The sequence below is a fragment of the Molothrus ater genome, unplaced genomic scaffold (genome assembly GCF_012460135.2).
Source record: "Molothrus ater isolate BHLD 08-10-18 breed brown headed cowbird unplaced genomic scaffold, BPBGC_Mater_1.1 matUn_MA100, whole genome shotgun sequence".
Taxonomy (NCBI): domain Eukaryota; kingdom Metazoa; phylum Chordata; class Aves; order Passeriformes; family Icteridae; genus Molothrus; species Molothrus ater.
The window spans coordinates 79,000-94,253 of record NW_023416561.1 but is presented as its reverse complement, the minus strand read 5'-3'; the positions used below and the strand labels follow the sequence as shown (position 1 = coordinate 94,253).

General features: G+C 63.1%; 2 protein-coding genes across 3 annotated transcripts; one reads left to right on the top strand and one right to left on the bottom strand.

Moving 5' to 3' along the window:
• The first annotated feature begins 204 nt into the window (after nt 1-204).
• On the top strand, nt 205-5,368 carry LOC118700941 (uncharacterized). Of its 2 annotated transcripts, XM_054518226.1 has the most exons (10): nt 205-270; nt 756-840; nt 1,228-1,333; nt 1,837-2,003; nt 2,266-2,316; nt 2,917-2,999; nt 3,822-3,996; nt 4,243-4,352; nt 4,661-4,817; nt 5,176-5,368. In XM_054518226.1, exons 1-10 carry the CDS (start codon nt 242-244, stop codon nt 5,278-5,280), a joined length of 1,068 nt encoding a protein of 355 aa, XP_054374201.1. In that variant the 5' UTR covers nt 205-241; the 3' UTR covers nt 5,281-5,368. The 2 variants fall into 2 exon arrangements, with proteins under 2 accessions (XP_054374201.1, XP_054374200.1); XM_054518225.1 differs by lacking the exon at nt 205-270 and having other exon boundaries at nt 304-840.
• Nucleotides 5,369-5,450: 82 nt separating this feature from the next.
• On the bottom strand, nt 5,451-14,952 carry LOC118700919 (metabotropic glutamate receptor 6-like). Its single transcript, XM_036405489.2, has 10 exons — nt 14,662-14,952; nt 12,829-13,045; nt 11,971-12,106; nt 11,254-11,408; nt 10,093-10,254; nt 9,301-9,498; nt 8,505-8,641; nt 7,610-8,153; nt 6,720-7,111; nt 5,451-5,600 (listed from the first exon to the last, which is right to left on the bottom strand). Exons 1-10 carry the CDS (start codon nt 14,935-14,937, stop codon nt 5,451-5,453), a joined length of 2,367 nt encoding a protein of 788 aa, XP_036261382.2. The 5' UTR covers nt 14,938-14,952.
• Nucleotides 14,953-15,254: the final 302 nt, after the last annotated feature.

The following is a 15,254-nucleotide window of genomic DNA, read 5'->3' as shown; positions in this document are numbered from 1 at the left end:
TGGCGGCCGCTCTGAGGGCTCCAGGGCAGTGAGGGGCGTGGCTTTCTCACCGCGCGTTGCGATTGGTTGCACCTTGCATCGGTGGGAACGCCCTTCGCCTGCCTCACGCTATGATTGGTTCGCTAAAGCCGAGGCGAGCGGTGATTGGTCAGCTGGACAAACCGTCTGGGCGCGGGCGCTAATTGGTCGCTGTCGTTCGGGTGGGCGGAGCGAGGCGGGAGCGCGGGAAGTCGGGGCGGCAATGGCGGCGCCGCTGGAGCGCGCGAAGGGGTGAGCGCGCGACCCCCCCCCCCCCCAAAAAGGCAGGAACCCCTGAGGGCTGCCCGGCCGCCATCTTGGGTCGGGGGCGGCCCCCACCACCCTGCGGGGGTCTCGGGGGGTTCACCGGCTGCCATTGGGGTCCCTGGGGTCACCTCCTCATCCTCACTGGGGTGCCTGAGGGTTCACCGGGTCCTTACGGGCTCCTTGGGGTGACGCCCAGCCCCACACGGGGCACTGCAGCGTCTCCGTGCCCTCACGTATCCTGAGGGCTCTGGGGATGGGGAGGGGGTCACCGAGGGGTCTCCTCATCCCCACGGGGGTCCTCGGGACCCCACGCGTGTCCGAGGAGGGCTCCTGGTTGTCTCCATGTCCCCACTCGTGTCATTGCGGGATATCGGGAGGATCTCCTCGTTTCTGGAGGGGTCTGGGGGTGTCTCCCCCATCCTCACCCATGTCCCCCCCATCTTCACCCGTGTCCCCACACTTGTCCCCAGCGCGCTGGCAGCGCTTGAGGCCGCCCTGGAGTTGGAGGAGGAGGAGGGTGATGTCCCCACCCGGGTCCTGGCGGAACATCAAATGGTGAGACCCCAAAACTGCCCCACAGCACCTCAGAATAGACCTGCAGCACCCACGTCTCTCCCATAGGTGTCCTTGGTCTCTGGATTTGCCCCCCAACACCCCCACACCCCTTCTAAATTTATTTCTGACCTCCCCACACTTCTCACAGCCTCCCTATCTGGCCCTGATTCTTTTAGTGACTCCTATATTTATCCCCTAAAGTTTCCCAACTGCTCTATCTGTGACATCCTCCCTGCCCCCTTAACTTTCTCAAAAATTCTCCTTTGTCCCCCCATTTCTCCCCTCCACACCCCATTTTTCCCCCACACCTCTAACACCTGCTCCGTGACCTCCCCCGACCCCCTTGGCACCCCAAATCTCCCGTGACACCCCAAACCTGCCCCCCAGGACACCCGGAGGAAGCAGAAGCTGCTCCTGTCCCAGCTCCGGGTGCTGAAGCTGCTCCTGGGGGTCGTCGAGAACCCGGGGCAGCCCCTGGCCCCCACCGACCTGCGTGAGCCCCCAAACTGAACCCCAAAACCCCCTGAGCCCCCAAACTGAACCCCAAAACCCTCTGGGCCCCCAAACTGAATCCCAAAACCCCCTGAGCCCCCAAACTGAACCCCAAAACCCTCTGGGCCCCCAAACTGAACCCCAAAACCCCCTAGGCCCCCAAACTGAACCCAGAGCTGCCCTCAGCCTGTGTTATCCCCCCAAAATTACCTGACCCCCCCTCAAAATCCTGGGTTGACCCTGAACCTCGAAACCCCTTGATCGTCTTTGTCTACTTTGGGGTTTCCTGGGTCCCCTTTGGGGCAGGGGTCTGGGGGTACCTGGGTCCCCTTTGGGGGTTCCTAGGTCCCCTTGGGGAGGGAGCTCAGAGGATATTTGGAGATTCCCGTACATCTGAGTCCTCTTTGGGAGTTCCTGGGACCCCTTTGGGAGGGATTGGTGATTCCCAGGTCCCTTTTGGGGTCCCCTCGTGTTTTGGGGGGCTGATTTGGGGCTCCCCCTCAGGCGAGGCGGTGGCACAGGCACGGGGGCGCTGGCAGGAGCTGAAGGCGAGGTATGGGGAGGCCCTGGGGGCCCTGGAGGAGGCCGTGCCCGCTGCCCTGGAGCAGCTGGAGCGGGGCCAGCAGCTGCTGCAGCGAGGGAAGGCAGCCCTGGAAGCACGGCTGGAACAGGTACGGGGGTCCCAGGAGGGCTGGGGGGCGTCCCATGGGTGCTGGGGGTCCCATGGGTGCTGGGGGTACAATGTGGTTCCTATGGGGTCCTTGGAGGGCTGGGGGCACAATGTGGATCCTGGGGAGTCCTAGGGGTGCTGGAGGATCTCATGGGTGGAAGGAGGCTGGGGGCACTGTGTGGGTCTGGGGGCTCCTTTGGGGGCTGGGGGCACTGTGTGGGTCTGGGGGCTCCCATGGGTGCTGTTCCTCCTTCCCTCCCCAGCAAGAAGAGCTGAAGGTGAAGGTGCGAGAGGCCACAGAGAGACGGGACCAGGTGAGACTGAGAGGGCGCCCCCGTGGGGTCTCCCTCACCTTGGGGTATTTTTGGGGGGGGGTACATTTGAGGGTTCCCTCCCTCATTTTGGCTCTGAGTCCCTTCCCTCCATTTTGGGGTCACCCCAACTTGGGATCTCTTTTTCCTCTACTCTGGAGTCTTTTCCCCCCCCCAAATGTGGGGTCTCTTTCCCTTCTGATTTGGGGTCTTTTCCCCCCAATTTGGGATCTTTTTCCCCTACTCTGGGGTCTTTTTCCCCCCCAAATGTGGGGTCTCTTTCCCCTCTAATTTGGGGTCTTTCCCCCCAATTTGGGATCTCTTTTTCCCATAGTCTGGGGCCTCTTTCCCCTCTAATTTGGGGTCTTTTCCCCCCAATTTGGGATCTCTTTTTCCCCTAGTCTGGGGCCTCTTTCCCCTCTAATTTGGGGTCTTTTCCCCTACTCTGGGGTCTTTTTCCCCCCCAAATGTGGGGTCTCTTTCCCCTCTAATTTGGGGTCTTTTCCCCCCAATTTGGGATCTCTTTTTCCCCTAGTCTGGGGCCTCTTTCCCCTCTAATTTGGGGTCTTTTCCCCCCAATTTGGGGTCTCTTTCTCCCCTCAGCTGCTCCGACGGGTTCAGGAGCGGCGCCTGCAGCGGCTCTGCCGGCAGGAGGAGCTGCAGGGACTGCGGGAGAGAGTGGCCAGGTGAGGGGACAGGTGAGGGGACAGGTGAGGGGACAGGTGAGGGACAGGTGAGGGGGACAGGTGAGGGGGACAGGTGAGGGGACAGGTGAAGAGGGTCAGGTGAAGCCAGGACAGGTGAGGGGGGCCATGGCAGGGGCACAGGTGAGCAGGGTTGGGGTCCCCTGGGATTTTGGGGGGTGGTCCAGAGGTCCTGAGAGAGACTCAGGAGTTTTGTGGGGGGACCTCCAGCATGGGGGAGGGATCCTCAGGGTAGAGGAGAGCCCTGGAGGGGACCCAGTGGGAGTCCAGGTGTCCGGGTGGGGCTCCTGGGATAATGGGGGGATCCATTGTAGCCACGGTATTTTCTGGAAAATCCTTTCCTTAGAAATTTTTCTCCTGAGAAGCCGAGAGGCCTCAGAAACAAAATGTGAACAATAATTATCTGCTGCTGTGGAATGCAACAGGTGGATCTGTGACTGGCCTCATGTGGTTGTTTCTAATTATTGGCCAATCACAGTTCAGCTGTCTCAGACTGTTTGGTCAGCCACAAGATTTTATTATCATTCCTTTCCTTTGTTTGATTTTATTATCATTCCTTTCCTTTGTTTGATTTTATTATCATTCCTTTCCTTGCCTTCTGATAAAATCCTTTCTTCTATTCTTTTGGTATAATTTCAATATGTCATTTTCCCTTAATATAACAAATACCATAAAATAACAAACCAGCCTTCTGGGACATGGAGTCAACATTGCAGTTCTGTGCAAATTCCCACAATCCAGGAACTCTGGGGGGGGGGGGTGTGGTTGTGTCTCCCCCTACCCACATTCTGTCATTTCCCTCAGGGTGAAGGCCTCGTGTGAGCTGTACCAGACCCTGGCAGGGGCCCAGGTGCTGCCCCTCTCCCCAGGGACCCCCAAGGAGGAGCTGCAGCTGGAGCTGGGACCCCCTCCTGGCTCCTCCCGCTCCCTGCCCCCCCTTTGCCTGACCCTCACCCCCAGTGGGGAGGTCCAGCTGCAGGTGAGTGGCTTAGGGGGGATTTTGGGGGGCTGGGGAGGATTTTGGGGGGATTGGGGGCTGAGGGGGGGGGCACTGGGAGGGATTTGGGGGAGCACCGAAAGTTGGGGGTGGGAATTTTTGGGGGTCAGGAAGATTGTCAGGAAGACAATGAAGTCGCCACTTTGAGGTTGGGGACTGATCTGGGGGTGTCAGGGGGGGGTCCTGGGTGGTTTTGGGGTCTCACCACCTCCCTTTTTTCCTCCCCAGGAACCCCCCCTGGGGCTGCCCCCTCCCCTGGGCCCAGGGCTGCTGGAGCTGCAGCAGCGCTGCTGGGAGAGCTGGAGCCTCTGGGAAGAGGTGGCACACCTGAGGAACAGGTGAGGGGTTGGAGGTCTTTGGGGGGGCTTTGAGGGCAGCTGGAGGGGTCTTTGGGGTGAGTCTGAAGGGTCTGGGGGGTAACTGGGAGGGGTAGGGGCATTTAGGAGGTTGATTGAGGGGCCTCTGGGAGAGGTTGGGGGCTCTTTGTAAAAGGTTTTGGGGCAGTTCTGGGGGGGCTTTGGAGTAATTGCCAGGGTGGGGGGGTTGATTGGGGGGGCTGGGGGTTAATTTGGGGGGGCTGGGGGCTAATTTGGGGGGGCTGGGGGTTAATTGGGGGGCTCACCCCAACCCCCTGGTGATCCCCCAGGTTCGCCCTGGACTGGCAGCCGGAGTTGGGGCTCCTGCGAGTCCTGGGGGGCCCCCAGGGTGCCCAGACCCTCTGGACGCTGCAGGTGGAGCCGGGGTACCCCCAGAGCGGGGGAGTGAAACTGCTGCCCCCCCCAAAGGGGGCCCCCCCCATCCCTGTGAGTCCTTTGGGAGTGTCTTAGGGGTGTTTGGGGGTCCCTCAGAGGGGATTAGGGGTCTCTGGGGACAGGTTTAGGGATCCAGGGGCAATTTGAGGGTCCCTGGGGGTGGGTTGGGGGTCCTGGGGGGTCACTGAGGGCAATTTTGGGGTTCCCAGCAGCACTGGGGGGTGTCTGGAGGTGGTTTGGGGGTCCTGGGGGGGCACTTGGGGGTCACTGAGGGCAATTTGGGGGTGTCCCAGAGGCACCTGGGCATCCCAGGGATGGTTTTAGGGTTCTTGGTGGGTTTGGGGGGGAACCTTAGAAGGGCACAGAGGGGGTTCTGGGAGTGACCCCCAAACCCCCTTTTCCTCCACAGGCACCCCCAGAGCCCCCCACTCTGACACGGTGGCTGGAGCTGCTGGTGGTGGGGGGGGGGGGGGTCCTGAAAACCGGGGATCCCCCTCTCTCCCCCCCCCCATAAAAAACCCCACTGCACCCCAATAAACTCACGGCCACCCCTTCTCCAGCTCTGTCTCACCCCCCCAAAAAAAAATCCATTTCTGGGGGTTTGCAGGAGCAGCTTTATTGTGGGGAGGGGGCTCTGGGGGTCGGGGGTTTTGGGGTGCCGGGGGTCCCCCAATCCGGGGGTCCCTACGGGGGGGGGTCGGCTCCGCGCCGCTTGGGCTGGTTGCGCTCGGGGTGCAGCAGGATCACGTAGACCTTGGGGGCGTAGAGGAGCCCCAGGGGCACCGAGGCCGACAGGGACATGGACACCGTCAGCGTGGCCGTCTGCACGTGCACCTGCACCCCAAAAACGGCACCCCAAAATCCCAGTGACCCCAAAATCCCACTGACCCCAAAATCCTCCATCCCAAATCCCACTGACCCCCAAAATCCCACTGACCCCAAAATCCCACTGACCCCCAAATCCCACTGACCCCAAAATCCTCCATCCCAAATCCCACTGACCCCAAAATCCCACTGACCCCAAAATCCCACTGACCCCAAAATCCTCCATCCCAAATCCCACTGACCCCCAAAATCCCACTGACCCCCAAAATCCCACTGACCCCCCAAACCCAGCCATTCCCCAACCCAATTGTCCCAAGAGCTCATGGACACCGTCAGCGTGGCCGTCTGCAGGTGCACCTGCACCCCAAAAATGGTACCCCAAAATCCTACTGACCCCAAAATCCTCCATCCCAAATCCCACTGACCCCCCAAACCCAGCCATTCCCCAACCCAGCTGTCCCAAGAGCTCATGGACACCGTCAGCGTGGCCGTCTGTTCATGTACCTGCACCCCAAAAATGGTACCCCAAAATCCCACTGACCCCAAAATCCTACTGACCCCAAAATCAGGTGTCCCCAAATCCTACTGATGCCCAAATCCCACAGGGACCTCCTCAAACACCCCTGCAGACCCCTCAAGTGCTCCCAGGGGACCTTCAAATACTCCTAGGGACCCCCCAAACCCCCTCCTCACCCTCTCCACCAACTGGGTGGTGCCAAAGATGGACCTGAACATGAGCCAGACCACGAGTGCCCACCCTGATCCCCCAAATACCCCCAGGGACCCCAAACTCTCCTCCTCACCCTCTCTGCCGACTGGGTGGTGCCAAATAAGATGGGCCCAAAGACAAACCAGACAACATGTGCCCACAGTGAACCCCTAAATACCCCCAGGGACCCCCCAAATACCCCGAGAAACCCCAAACTTCCACCCTCTCTGCTGACTGGGTGGCGCCAAAGATGGGCCCAAAACAAACCACAGTGACCCCCCCCCCAAATACCCCCAAAAAACCCCAAACTCTCCTCCTCACCCTCTCTGCCGACTGGGCGGCGCCGAAGAAGATGGGCCCGAAGGCAAACCACAGTGACCCCCCAAATACCCCCAGGACCCCCAAACTCTCCTCCTCACCCTCTCTGCCGACTGGGCGGCGCCGAAGAAGATGGGCCCGAAGGCGAGCCACACCACGCAGGTGGTGTACATGGCGAAGCCGATGGGCTTGGCCTCGTTGAAGGTCTCGGGGACGCCGCGCGCTTTGACGGCGTACACGGTGCAGGTGAGCATCAGCAGCAGCGCGTAGGCCAGGCAGGCCAGCGTGGCCCCCTCGGCCATGTCGCAGCGCAGGACCCCCCGTGCCGCCTCGGGGTCGGGGGTCCGGCCCATCTCGTAGTCGATGAGGGCGTGGGGTGGCCGCACCAGCAGCCAGGTGGCCGCGGCCACCAGCTGCAGCCCGCTGAGCGTGAAGGTGATGACCAGCTGCGAGGTGGGGCTGATGAAGCGTGGCGGCGTCACCGAGCGCTTCCCTGCGGGGTACGGATGGGTTATGGGGGGCTGCTGGCACCCCCAGAGCTCGCCTGGCCTGAAGGGGTGGGGGTACCCCCATGTCCTTTGGTCTGATCTGGAACCCCAACAGTTTTAGAGGCCCTGGAAGTCACCTCCCTTGGTGGTGTTGGTGAGGAGCACAGGGTGGGGACCCTGTCCCATGTCTCTCATGCAGCCCCTCACCCCAAGCTCCTGCTCCCCAGTGCCCCTCACCCTGCTCAGAGATGTGGCAATGCAGGTTGGTCTTGGTGAGAGCATGGCACAGGTGAGACCCCAGCCCCTCGCCCCAGCCTCCTGCCCCTCCTGTGCCCCCATGTGCCCTCCCATGCCCCTCACCCTGCTCAGAGATGTGGCAATGCAGGTTGTCTTAGTGAGAGCATGGCACAGGTGAGACCCCAGCCCTTCACCCTGTGCCCCCCAGCCCCTCACCCCAGCCTCCTGCCCCTCCTGTGCCCCCCGTGTGCCCCCCAGCCCCTCACCCTGCTCAAAGATGCGGTAGATGCGGTTGGTCTTGGTCAGCAGTGCAGCGTAGGTCAGGCTCATGCCCATGCCCAGGAAGAGTCTCCGCAGGGCGCAGACCCCCACGCCGGGCTCGGCCACCATGAGGAAGGTGATGGCGTAGACCAGGGCGATTCCAGCCAGCAGCACGTAGCTCAGCTCTCGCCCCGAGGCTTTGACGATGGGCGTCTCGTGGTGCCGCACGAAGGTGGCCAGCACGAAGGCGGTGGCCATGAGCCCCAGCGTGGCCAGGGCCAGCGGGACGGCGGCGCAGGGGTGGCCCCAGCTGAGGCGCAGCACGGGCGTGGGGCGGCAGGCGGTGCGGTTGGGCGTGGGCCGCAGGTGAGAGGCGCAGGGCAGGCAGGTGAACAGGTCGGCCCGGTACTGGTAGCCCCCGCAGAGCTCGCAGTGCCAGCAGCACGGAACCCCCTTCACCGGCTTCTTGCGCTCGCCGGGGCCGCAAGGCAGGCTGCACACCGAGGGTGGCGGCGAGGACGAGTTGGAGCCCCAGGCCATGGCGTCCTCCTGGTGGGGGGGACAGTCAGGGACACCCCAAACCTCCCCAGGGACACCTTGATCAACCTATGGACATCCCAACCCTTCATGGGCACCTCATGGATCCCCCAAACCCTCCATGGATATCCTAAACAGCCAATGGAAAACCCAAACCCCCCCCCCCCCATGGATACCCCAAACCTCCTCAGAGACCCCCCACAAGCACCCCATGGTTCCCCCAAGCCCCCCATGGACACCCCCTCCCCAGGGAGAACGGGGCATCCCCCACCCAGTACCCCCAGTTGGCCACTGGGATCCCCCCCCCAGCTGACCCTGGGGGGCACCCCTGGGCTCTGGGGGGCTCAGGGGTCCCAGACCCACCTGCAGGTGCAGCCCCTGCACCCACTGCCCCACAGCCCGGTAGGCCCCTGTGCCGTTGCCCCCCTGGAACTGGAAGATGTCGTAGCGCCCGGGGGCGTCCCCGTTCTCATTGAAGGACACTGGCGTCCCCGCGCTGCCTGCACACCAGTATGGACCAGTATAAACCAGTAAGCACCGGTCTAGGTCAGGGACACCCCCTGCCACCCCGCAGGAGAAGTCAGCGACCACCCCAGCCCTGGCATGCCCCCACTACAGGGCAAACCAGTGCTCCCAATATGTTCACCAGTGCTCCCATCCTGCTATCCCCCAGTGCCTCCCAGTATGTCCCAGTATGGTCTGCAGTGCCGCCATCCCCTCCCCAGTGCCTCCCAGTATGTCCCAGTACGGTCTCCAGTGCCGCCATCCCCTCCCCAGTGCCTCCCAGTATGTCCCCGTATGGTCTGCAGTGCCACCATCCCCTCCCCAGTGCCTCCCAGTATGTCCCAGTACGGTCTCCAGTGCCGCCATCCCCTCCCCAGTGCCTCCCAGTATGTCCCAGTGCCTCCCAGTAGTTCCTGGTATGGTCTCCAGTGCTCCCAGTGCCCCCCCAGTATATCCCAGTGCCTCCCAGTGGTTCCTGGTATGGTCTCCAGTGCTCCCAGTGCCCCCCCAGTATATCCCAGTGCCTCCCAGTGGTTCCTGGTATGGTCTCCAGTGCTCCCAGTGCCCCCCCAGTATATCCCAGTGCCTCCCAGTGGTTCCTGGTTTGGTCTCCAGTGCCCCCCATATCCCAGTAGGCTCCCAGTGCCCCCAGTACCGTTGAAGGCCACCCTGCGGATGTGGGTGAGCAGGCGGCGCCCGTCGGGGGGGTCCATGTGGGCACAGAGCCCCCCGCCCGGGCAGGCCTCGCCCAGCATCGAGTGCAGCCCGTGGGCCATGGCCAGCACGGCGTCGATGACGAACTGCACCTTCCCCTCCTGCTCGTAGGGCGAGTCCCGCCCGATGCGCTCCCGCCCTGGGCGACCAGAGACCCCACATGGGCACCCCAAACCTGCCCTGAGCACCCCAAACCCACCAGGGGCACCCCAAACCCGCTATGGCCAGCACGGCATCAATGACAAACTGCACCTTCCCCTCCTGCTCGTAGGGCGAGTCCCGCCCGATGCGCTCCCGCCCTGGGGGACCAGAGACCCCACATGGGCGCCCCAAACCCGCCACAGCACCCTAAACCTGCCAGGGGCACCCCAAACCTACCACGGGCACCCCAAGGCTGCCACGAGACCCCTAAACCTGCCAGGGACACCCCACCTTCCTCTCCTGCTCATAGGGCGAGTCCCACCCAATGCACTCCCACCCTGGGGGACCAGAGACCCCACATGGGTGCCCCAAACCCACCACAGCACCCTAAACCTGCCAGGGGCACCCCAAATCCACCAGGGGCACCCCAAACCCGCTAGGGGCACCCCAAACCCGCTAGGGGGTCCCTCTAGGGTGCCTGTAGGGCAGGGTACCCATGGGGTCTCTGTAGGGTCCCTCTAGGGTGCCTATAGGGCAGGGTAGCCATGGGGTCCCTATAGGGTCCCTCTAGGGTGCCTGTAGGGCCGGGTACCTGTGCACTTGCGCACGGGTGCGCCGGGTGGCCCCGCGGGGTCCCCGTGGGGCGCGGTGCCGTGGGGCAGGCGGCAGTTGAAATCGTCCTCCCAGAACTCGTGGAACCAGAGGTTGCGGCGGTTGTTCTCCAGAGAGCGCGACGTGAAGTACTCGTCAAAGCCTGGGGGGACACGGGGACACCGCGGGGTCAGGGGGGGACCCCACAGAGCCATGGGGACCCCATGGGGACATGGGGACCCCACAGAACCACCAGGGACCCCATGGGGACATGGGGACCCCACAGAACCACCAGGGACCCCACAGAGCCACCAAGGACCCCATGGGGACATGGGGACCCCACAGAGCCACCAGGGACCCCACAGAGCCATGGGGTCCCACAGAATCCTGGAGTGTCCCATGAACCCCCCAAAGCCCCGGGGTCCCCCAGAGCCCCCCAAACCCCCCCTGAGTTCCCCCAGAGACCCTCCTGAGCCCACCTGGGTCCCCCCAGAACCCCTCAGGTCTCCCCAAAGTCCCCTAAGAGTCCCCTGGAACCCCCAGAGCCCCCCAGCAATCTCCAGTTGCCCCCAGCCCCTCTGAATTCACCCCAGTCCCTCCTAATAACTTCCCAGTAGCCCCCAGTCCCTCCCAGTAGCCCCCAGTCCATCCCAGTAGCCCTCAGTCCATCCCAGTTTCCCCAGCCCTCAGTCTCCCCAGTTCCCCCAGCCCCCTCAGTGTCCCCATTCCCTCCCAGTGTCCCCATTCCCTCCCAGCCCTCCCAGTCCCTCCAGTCCATCCCAGTAGCCCCCAGTCCATCCCAGTAGCCCCCAGTCCATCCCAGTTTCCCCAGCCCTCAGTCTCCCCAGTCCCCCCAGTGTCCCCAGTGCCTCCAGTCCATCCCAGCGTCCCCAGTCCATCCAGTACCTCCCAGTTCATCCCAGTGTCTCCAGTCCGCCCAGTAGCCCCCAGTCCATTCCAGTAGCCCTCAGTCTCCGCAGTCCCCCCAGTGTCCCCAGTCCCCCCAGTGTCCCCAGTCCCCCCAGTGTCCCCTGTCCCCCCAGTGTCCCCAGTCCATCCCAGTCCCTCCCAGTAGCCCGCAGTCCATCCCAGTTCCCCCAACCCTCAGTCCCCCCAGTCCCTCCCAGTCCCTCCCAGTCCTCCCAGTCCTCCCAGTGCTCACCGGGCACCGAGGCTCGTTTGGGCAGGATGGTGATGGCCCCGTCTGCCGCGTCCTCCAGGCCCTGCACCGGCGCCATCTTGGCCCCCCAGCTGTCCGAGCCCACCCACGAGAAGTGGCCGGACAGGTTGGCCAGAGTGGCGGCCTCCAGCACCCGCCTGCGGGGACAGGCACGCCTACTGGGCAAACTGGGAGAGACTGGGGGCACTGGGAGGGACTGGGGGCTACTGGGATGGGCTCAAAGGCTGCTGGAATGGACTCAGGGGAACTGGGGGGGTTATTGGGATGGGACTGGGAGAGTCTGGAGATCACTGGGGTCTACTGGGATAGCCTGGGGTCTACTGGGATAGACTGGGAGCTACTGAGATGGACTCAAGGGCACTGGGAGGTAACTGGGAGGCACTGGAATGGGTTGGGCAGCTACTGGGATGAACAGTGGAGGCTCCTGGGAAGGACTGTGAAGGACTGGGAGGCCACTGGGTTGGACTGGGGAGCTACTGGGAGGGGACCTGACTGGACTGGAATGAACTGGGATGAACTCTGGCATGCTGAGGAGTGCTGGGGAGGGACTGGGGCAGTCTGGGGCAGGACTGCTGTGTACTGGTGTGCACTGGGGCGCACTGGTGTGCACTGGTGTGCACTGGGGCGCACTGGTGTGCACTGGGATGCACTGGGATGCACTGGGATGCACTGGTGTGCACTGGGATGCACTGGTCTCACCGGATGTCGTCCTCGTTGGCGAAGAGCACGACCCCGCGCGCGGTCGACGTCTCCATCAGGCGCCCGATGACCTTGGCGAACTCCCCCGGCTTCGGCTCCCGCGGGATCTTGATGGACTGGGCGATGCACAGGCCCCCTGCCCCAGTACGGACCAGTATAAACCAGTACGGACCAGTATAAACCAGTACGGACCAGTATAAACCAGTACAGACCGGTACGGACCAGTATGGACCAGTGTGGATGGGGATCGCCCTCCCTGCCCCGGCCTCAGAACCTCCCCCTTCCTTCACCCTCCCAGTACATCCCAGTATGGCCCAGTGCTTCCCAGTATAACTCAGTGCTCCTCCCAATGCTCCCAGTGCCCCTCCCAGTGCTCCCAGTATAACCCAGTGTCCTTTCAGTGCTCCCAGTGCCCTAGTACAACACAGTACAATGCAGTACAACCCAGTTCAAACCAGTACAACCCAGTACAACGCAGTTCAAACCAATATAACCCAGTATAACCAAGTACAACCCAGTACAACCCAGTACAGCCCAGTACAACCCAATATAACCCAGTACAGCCCAATATAACCCAGTACAGCCCAGTACAACCCAATATAACCCAGTATAACCAAGTACAACCCAGTACAGCCCAGTGCAACCCAATATAACCCAGTATAACCAAGTACAACCCAGTACAACCCAGTACAGCCCAGTACAACCCAATATAACCCAGTACAGCCCAGTACAGCCCAGTACAACCCAATATAACCCAGTATAACCAAGTACAACCCAGTACAGCCCAGTACAGCCCAGTACAACCCAGTACAACCCAGTACAGCCCAGCACAGCCCAGTACAGCCCAGTACAGCCCACCAGCCTCGCGGGAGCTCTGCACGAAGGCCTCGACGCCGCTCTCGCCGTAGTTGCCCTCGGAGGCCAGCGTGCTGACGTAGCTCCAGCCCAGCGCCCGCACCACGGCCACCATGGCCTGCGCCTGGTACGAGTCCGGAGGCACCACCCGCGAGAAGAACTCGTAACGCCCGGGGTCCGACAGCTCGGGGGCCGTGGAGGCGTAGCTGATCTGGGGGATCTGGGGACATTGGGGACATTGGGGGCGTGTCAGGGACAGGGGGACATTGGGGGGTTTGGGGACACACAGGGGTCTGACAGCTCGGGGGCCGTGGAGGCATAGCTGATCTGGGGGATCTGGGGACACAGGGACGTGTCAGGGACATGTCAGGGACAGGGGGACATTGCGGACACAGGGACGTGTCAGGGACAGGGGGACACTGGGGACATCAGGAATGTGTCAGGGACAGGGGGACATTTGAGATGAGTCAGGGACATGGGGACACACAGAGGTCTGACAGCTTGGGGGCCGTGGAGGCGTGGGGGATCTGGGGGATCTGGGGACACGGGGACGTGTCAGGGACAGGGGGACATTGGGGGGTTTGGGGACACACAGGGATCTGATGGCTCAAGGGACATGGATGTGCAGCTGATCTGGGGGCACTGGGGACATGTCAGACACGTGGGGACATTGGGGACATCAGAGACATGTTGGGAGCAGGAGGATATTGGGGACATGTCAGGGACAGGGACACATTGGGGACATTGGGGCGTGTCAGGGATGGGGACATCAGGGTATGTCAGGGACAGGGGGAAATTGGGAACATTAGGGACACAGGGGTATGTTAGGGACATGGGGACATTGTGGGGCCATGGGGACATTGTGGGGCCATGGGGAGATTGGGGTGAGGGGCTATGGGGGTGTCAGTGTGGAGCTGTTGATGTAGGAGGGGTCTGGGGGGACATTGGGGAGAGTGAGGGGGCAGGGGGGGCTCAGCCTCGAGGCTGGGGACAAGAGGGACATGCGGGGGGAGACCCGGGTGACACCCAGGGGGACCTGGCACTGTGGGACCCCCCCTTCCCTGTCCCTGTCCCTAATCCCCCCTAATCCCCCTGGGCCATTTGCTGCCGTCCCAGGGGATTGTGGGTAACACCCAGGGGGGAGGGGGGGAAGGTTCTGGAAGGGACCCGGGGGGGTGGGGGGGGGGGACAGAGGGGGACCAGGTGTCCAGGCCCCCCCTCACAGGGAGGCAGTGGACACCATGAGGACACTGTGGGGACAGCACTGTCCCGTGTCCCCTCAGGGTCCCCCCAGCCAAAACACCCCCCACGTTCCCCCAACGTCCCCAACAGCCCCACAACGTCCCCAACGACCCCAGTGACCACAAAGAGCCGCTGGACATTGGCCACCATGATGGCCATGGAGCTGGCAGAGGCACCACTGCTGCCCATGTCCCCTCCATGCCCCCAAGGCCCTTCCATGTCCCCAAATGCCCCTCCATGTCCCCAACACCCCCAACGCCCCCAAATCTCCCCAACCCACTGTGAAGATCTGCAGAACGTTGGCCACCATGATGGCCCCGGAGCTGGCAGAGACACCAATGTCCCCCCATGTCCCAATGTCCCCCCATACCCCAATGTCCCCCCATGTCCTCAATGCCCCTCATGTCCTCAATGTCCCTCCATGTCCCCAAGGTCCCCAAATCCCCCCAACCCACCGTGAAGAGCCGCAGCACATTGGCCACCATGATGGACACAGAGCTGGCAGAGTCACCAATGTCCCCCCATGCCCCAATGTCCTCTCATGTCCTCAATGTCCCTCCATGTCCCCAGTGCCCCCAGCTGCCCCCAACCCACCGCGAACAGCCGCAGCACGTTGGCCACCATGATGGACACGGAGCTGGCGGACGCCCCGATGACCCCGACCAGGCGCTCGGGCGGGGGCCGGCGCGGGGCCGAGCCGTCGGGGCAGCTGCCCTCGCCCCCCTCGGGGGGCAGGAGGCTGCGCACGAAGCTCAGCGCCTGCTCCAGCGCGTAGGTGTCCCTGGAGCAGGTGTCGAGGATGCGGGCGCCCAGCGTCAGGTTGGGCAGCACGCGCGGGTCGCCGTTGACGCGGTCCAGCGCGTACAGCATGGCCTCCAGCCGGTGGATGCCCTTCTCCTTCTTGACCGGCCCGCAGGGCACCCCGGCGGGGCCGCGGGCGTGCACCGGGAACAGCCCCCCCAGAGTCAGGTCACCCTCCAGACGGATGGCGTGGGGCTGGGTGGGCGCCGGGGGGCAGCGGCACGGCGGGCACAGGGACAGCAGGGCCACCAGCAGGGCCACCAGTGGGGCTGGCATGGTGGGCTGGGGGCAAAGAGGGGGGTTAGGGGGTGATGGGGGGCAGAGGTGACCCTCTGTGGGGCACAGGGACAGCAGGGCCACCAGCAGGGCCACCAGTGGGGCTGGCA